The sequence below is a fragment of the Telopea speciosissima genome, chromosome 5, assembly GCF_018873765.1.
Source record: "Telopea speciosissima isolate NSW1024214 ecotype Mountain lineage chromosome 5, Tspe_v1, whole genome shotgun sequence".
NCBI classification, from domain to species: domain Eukaryota; kingdom Viridiplantae; phylum Streptophyta; class Magnoliopsida; order Proteales; family Proteaceae; genus Telopea; species Telopea speciosissima.
Genome location: NC_057920.1, coordinates 49,285,551 through 49,292,076, shown reverse-complemented (window position 1 = coordinate 49,292,076; position 6,526 = coordinate 49,285,551). Strand labels below are relative to the sequence as shown.

The 6,526-nt window shown below is 36.8% G+C and overlaps 1 protein-coding gene across 1 annotated transcript; it reads left to right on the top strand.

Moving 5' to 3' along the window:
* Positions 1–2,175: 2,175 nt before the first annotated feature.
* On the top strand, positions 2,176–3,564 carry LOC122663029 (zinc finger BED domain-containing protein RICESLEEPER 2-like). Its single transcript, XM_043858741.1, has 4 exons — positions 2,176–2,219; positions 2,334–3,033; positions 3,179–3,463; positions 3,553–3,564. The coding sequence occupies exons 1-4, from the start codon at positions 2,176–2,178 to the stop codon at positions 3,562–3,564; spliced, it is 1,041 nt and encodes a 346-aa protein (XP_043714676.1).
* The last annotated feature ends 2,962 nt before the right edge of the window (positions 3,565–6,526 follow it).

The following is a 6,526-nucleotide window of genomic DNA, read 5'->3' as shown; positions in this document are numbered from 1 at the left end:
TTTGCTGGATCGATCAGGTGAGTCATCCTCTTAAACTTGTTCCAATTGAGTTCTTTTAGGTCTTCTGGTCTATAAATCAACTGGATATTATTCTAGGTGAATTTCATGGGGAATCCTTTTTTTTAATCAAGATATAAGCTTCTCTGTTATTCTTTTTCTAGTAATTATCCTTCATTTCCTTCCTCTACTTTACTCCTTGTATTGAAGTTGAAATTTTATTATTCATTCCTCTGTAGCTATATGTTACAAATGTTAATTGCTAAAGAGCTTGGGCTTGATTACATACTAAGAAAGACTATTCCAAATCTGTGTTGAGGCTTACTGACAATTGTGCTGCATGCTGTGGCCACAAACCACCAGATGGTGCTCTTCCTTGGAATAATCTCCTTTCTCCTTCTCTGTAAACCATGCATTTACTTTGTTCCTCATGCCTTTAAGTGTTTGGGACTTTTTATTGTGAATGGTTTATTTTCAAAGAGCAAGATAGATGTATACAACAACTTCATATCAGGCAAATTGAAAGATATTGAACTTCAATCTAACTCTCTCCAATATCAATGAAGTTTTTCTCTGCTCCTATTTGATAGTTGTGCCTTGCAATGAAATCAATCCTTAAAAGCACAACCATGCATTTATTTGTATATAAATAAACACTTTCATATGTATTCCGGAAAGGTGGACTGGAGAAGGTCCTAACTGTTTGTCAATTTTTTGAATGCAGTGGCTTTTTCCAAACTTGAACCCATGTCTTTATGTTGGCAGCTTGAGCTTTGACCTCTATCAAAGGAAAGAAGAGAAAAAAAAGATAGATTTTTGAGTGGCTCTATAGCATATTTATGTATACCAAATAACTATACGTATGTATGTATGGTTTTTTACCTTCCATCTTCCCCCCCCCCCCTTTTTGGTAAGGATTTCAACCTTCATTGAGATAAAACATAAAAGATGCTGAACAACGGAGACACACCTCTACTGTTTGGTCTAATATGGATTTTAAGCTTTGAAATGTGCCATGCATATGCTTAACCCATAAAGTAATGCATTCAAGCATTTGAATTCAAGGATTGCATGCGCTCTCAGCATGCACTCCTTGTTAGATGCTATCATGCATATTCATCAAATCTGTGGGCCTATGATGCTATGATGTATTTTCTTTTCTTTTCATCATCATTAAGTATTTTTTTTCATCTCTCATTTCCTCTCATATGATGTGTCATGCAATCATGTATGTGCTTGTAGCCTTATATATATATATATTTTTTAGGAAATTTTGCGTATTGTTGCGGGCCTTGTTGGTCATTATTTATTAATATGTTATATGTTTTTTCTATTAATTATAGTTATAAAAATATCCAACGTACAAGTCAACATAGAAGATGAGCCCAATTGTGGCTCAGATGCTGATGTGATGTCCGATGATGGACTTTACATTCCAGGAATTTCAGCGACAGAACTTGCTAGCACAACAACTGTTGAAAATGAAGTTACCAGGAGGAAAAGAAGGAGTACTGTTTGGGAGGAGTTTAAAGTTCATGAGGGGAAGGATTTTAGTGATGGGAAGAATCGAGAAAAATGCAATAGGTGTTGGCAAATCTATAGGGCTGATAGTACTATTAATGGAACTGGAAGCCTTAAGAAACATATTTTAAATTGCCCAAAATGGGAAAACAAAGGATCAACCCAAATGATTTTAGGGGTTAATGATGGAAAATTAATGTTAAGAGATAAAAAGGTTGAGCAAGACTGGGTGAGTGACAAGGTCACGAGGCTTATTCTGAGACATGAGTTACCTTTAATCTTTGTTGAGTATGAGGAGTTCAGGGAATTAATCTCATACCTTTTATTGTGAGACATGAGTTACCTTTAATCTTTGTTGAGTATGAGGAGTTCAGGGAATTAATCACATACCTTTTTCCTGACTACACCCAAATTACCCGAAACACACAAATGGTGGAGATTTTGAAGTTTTACAATTTGGAGTCTTGTAAAATCCATAATCTACTTAAGTCATTTAATGGGAAGATTTCTTTGACAAGTGATCTATGACCATCCATCACCAATGATGGATACATATCTTTGACTGGCCATTATATTGATAAGGATTGGGTGTTGCATAAGAAGTTATTGAAGTTTTGCATCATGCCACCTCGACATACTGGCATCAATATTTGTGAAATGGTTTCAAAGATCTTGTCTAAGTGGGGTATTGACCAAAAATTGTTTTCAATTACTTTGGATAATGCTACTTCTAATTTCAGTTTTGTTGAGTTGTTGAAGAGAAATTTGAATTTGAAGAATGCTCTTTTATGTAAAAGATAATTCTTTTATAATAGGTGTTGTGCTCATGTTCTCAATCTCATTGCACAAGATGGACTAAAGCACATAGACGAGTCTGTGACATTGATTCGATCTAGTATAGCCTATGTGAAAGGATCACAAGCAAGGAAAGTGAAATTCTTGGATATTTGTAAGCAATTGTCATCACCAAGTAGTAAGAGGTTGCATGAAAATGTCACCACAAGGTGGAACTCAATTTATATCATGCTTGATTCTGCTTTATTTTATCGGAAAGTATTTGCGAACCTTGGACTAGTGGAGGACAGTTATAAAACTTGTCCAAGTTCTGATCAATGGTTAAAGATTGAGAAATTGATGGGTTTTTTGCATCCCTTCTATGAAATCACTGTTTTGCTTTCAGGTTCCATGTATCCTACAGCAAATTTGTATTTTGAAAATATTTGGGAGATTCACAAAAGTTTGTTAGAAGAGGTATCACATGGGCTTAGATTTATGAGGCCAATGGCAGTTGAAATGAAAAAAAAATTTGACAAATATTGGAGGAACTATAGTCCAATTTTGGCCATTGCCTTGGTGTTCGATCCTCGTTACAAGCTTAGTTTTGTGAATTGGGCGTTTGCTAAACTTGCTCCCTTAGACCCAAATGGAATTGATATGGGCAACAATGTGAAATCTGATTTGTATCAACTTTTTAATGAGTACAAGAGTATGCAAGCAAGTGATTATGAGATTCCAGTACCATTCACTCATCTTGGAAAATCTAGAACTAGATTTATAAGTAAATTTTACATTTCTTGCAATTTTGATTTATTTTTTAAGCTTCAAGTTTTCATATTCATTGCTAATCTTATTAATGACTCATGTTTTTCAATTTTCATAGGAATTTATGCAATCCGTGATTGATGAGGTAGATAACGGAACTAAATCTCAGCTAGATGTGTATCTAAATGAACTGAAGATCCCATTCAGTGATGGTGATGATGAGTATGATGTGTTGGCCTTTTGGAAGGCGAATGGGTCAAGGTATCCAGGCGTGGCTCGGATGGCTCGTTATGTCTTGGCTATACCAGTTTCAACGGTTGCATCTGAGTCAGCTTTTAGCACTGGGGGTCTTGTTATTGACAAATATCGGAGCAAACTACTACCTACCAACGCTGAAGCACTGGTATGTCTTTGAGATTAGATGTTTGATATAGATTTCAGATGTAATTTTCCAATTTCCATTAAGTTATTTTTCATTTTTACTTGCTTTAGTTGCTAAATTAGTATCTTATTTTACTATGTATGTAGCTAAACTTGTTGATGATCCCGTTGATGTGGACAACACGCTAGGAAATGTGCTTAGATTGTTGCAGATTGAAAGGAAGACTAGTGAGCCTTCAGGTTATAATAGATAGAGAAGGATTGGCTCAAGCTTGTTGAAAAGGTACTTTGCACTTGCACATATTTCATAATTTATTCTTTGATTTCTAATAGTATAACAATTGTTGATCTTTAGAGTTAAATCGTTTCTTTTTTGTGCAAGGCATGTTATTTCACTTTTGGTCTCAACTCTCAAGTCTCAACACAACATATCATTCTTGAGAGATAAAGAACTATAATTATTTTAAGGGAACACTATTTCTTAATGTTTAACTTTTAAGACTTTTAAGTGAATGTTGTATGGACTTTTAAGTGGATGTTGACTTGGAGTTGTATTTGAAAATCTTGTTGGATTCCATATGATATGAACTTTTATCAAATCTTCAAATGTTGTTCTTATAGTTTCTCTCATATTCTATTGATTTAACATACTTACATACTGTTATAGTTCTTGTGATAGTTTCTCTCATATCCTTTATGAGTGATGACCCAATCAATTGTATCCATAGGCATAGAGGATCCATTTGAATAGGATGATTGGGACTTGGGAGCATTAATGCCAAGATGTATTGTATTCGATCTAATGAAATATTTTATGTAGTTGAAAAGAGAAAGAGAAGAAACATAAGTACTAACCGAATCCTACTAGTTTAAAAAAACTGGTATCGAATCGAATCCAAACCGATATCAACCCGTTATCATAAATCGAAATCGACATGAAACCAAACCGCACCGAAACCAAAACCAAACATTTCTTATTGGATTGGTTTCGGTTTCTCTAAAAGCCACACCGAAACCGAAAATCCCGAACCGAAACCGAACCAAACCGACCCATTGACACCCCTATACTCATGATACACTCTGTGTTGATTCTCTAGGATTATCCCCACTTACTCTTCCTCCGTTAGATGGGGTTGTATCTTTTCGGCTTCATTATCAAACCTTTTGACGAAGTCGGAGAATCTTTCATTCAGCTCTTGCCCTAGCGCCTCCAATTCGTTTTTTTTCTTCTTACTCTTCTCAGTTTGGGCTGCTAGAATAGCCCTATGTAAGAACCATCGATTTCGAAAATCCAAATTTTCCCGACAGGAGGTTGGTTCCCGATGAGAACCGGATCTCATCGGTGAACCCTAAAGCAATGACCCTGATCCCTCCTAAGAGGGTAAGTGGGTAAATAGGAGCCGCCACCAAGAAAGGCTCTAGGACCCATAAATGTTCCCACTAGGGGAAAGACTAATGACTCAATGGATAAAGGCTGAGGTCCACCCAGATCATTGGGTAAGTGTCAAGTTACGAACTGGGAAGGTGTTAGGCACCCGGTCTGCCCGGCCCAGAGCCGGTCATCTTTCTCTAGACCATTGTTATGCCTAAGCTTGCTTGCAATCCCTAAAGCTAGTTATTCTAGATCTAAGTCATCCTAAAATTGGGTACCTAAGACTAGGTATCTATGTACAAAGATTTACAACCTAAACCAAATTTCTAAATTATTCTAGGCTAAAATGTTAGGCATGAAATATTAAAGAGATCAATCTAATTAAGCATAGCATGGAGAGATTTATACTAAACATGCAAGATCACACTAAACATGAAGCATGAAACATGAAGGATTGTCGAAAAGCAAATTAACTAAACATGTATCCAAATGACTCAGCATATGAAAAAAAAGAATCCTGAACATTCACGGGCTAGATGACGGGCTAGCCCAACTCCCGTCCTAAAGAGTGTGCATCTACGTCCCAAGGGATCCCAATATGCTTCGTGCTCCAAATCATGGCCACCGGATGGACTCTCTCTCTCTCACACGCTCTAAAACCATGATTGATCATTGGGCCAGTGCTTGGACACCCACGACCCGAACGATTCCTAAGCAGGGTCTCAAGTGATCCGAATTGGGGTGAGGGACCAACATGAGAACTATGTCAACAAACCGGAATTTAAAATCTTGATACAAGTCATAGCCTCATTGGTTTTTAAGGCATGATGTCAAGATCACATGAAACCCTACATTTTACCCAAAATCCTTTTTTGAAATTCATTTGGAATCCCATAACCTCGATTCGAAATTGAATGAATTTGGGGAAGTATACTTATTTAATCCTAAATTGTAAATCAAAATGCAATCATGGGCCCAAGACAGTGGGCCCGAACTCTCCCCTCAATCCGAACTTGGTTGAAGGACCAATGCCCAAACCAAAGCTAAGGTCAAATGGCTCCCAATCAAAATGGGCCAAAATTGGAAATGCAGCCCACGCCCGAAATCCAAACCAAACCAAATCAATGCATCGTAACCTCAAGTTCAAACCCATTTCTTTATTAAGTTATTTATTAACATTGAAAGCCCAAACCAAACCTGGGCCCAAAATACTTCAAAGCCCAAGCAAACCAACACTATACAGGAACCCAACATCCGAATCCAATAATCTCCAATCACTAACAGAAAGGAAATCCCATCTTCCCAATATCTGGAATTCTGAATAGGAGATCCACAATACTAATTGCCATTGTGATAGTCATATCAGAAAAATAATTTGCAACTAAGAACTCCCCAAAAAACCTCAACTCACTCACAGTTATACAAAATTACACGACAATAACAACATCCTTGCCTCAAGGAAAATAAAGCAAACACCAAATGCATCCAAGGACGTAAAGCAAGAACGAATATGGCCATGGCTGAAACTAAAAAATGCCAAGAGGTCAACAAGGGAGAGGGCATGGCAGCACAACACATAATGATATTTTAGAGATTCAAGACGGAGCAAAAACAAAGGAATTGAAGCAATGAAATGGGGACAGATTGCACATAGAAATCAGAATTAAATAGGGTAAATAAAAAGAGGATGAAAAATATACCTGAGGGTCTTCG

Bases quoted from the DNA above. Each gene is read 5' to 3' on its own strand.
- LOC122663029 (XM_043858741.1), top strand. From the start codon at position 2,176: ATGGTTTCAAAGATCTTGTCTAAGTGGGGTATTGACCAAAAATT. The intron at 2,220-2,333 runs GTTTTCAATTAC...CTTTTATAATAG, and splicing joins TGGGGTATTGACCAAAAATT to GTGTTGTGCTCATGTTCTCA. The intron at 3,034-3,178 runs GTACCATTCACT...CAATTTTCATAG, and splicing joins CAAGTGATTATGAGATTCCA to GAATTTATGCAATCCGTGAT.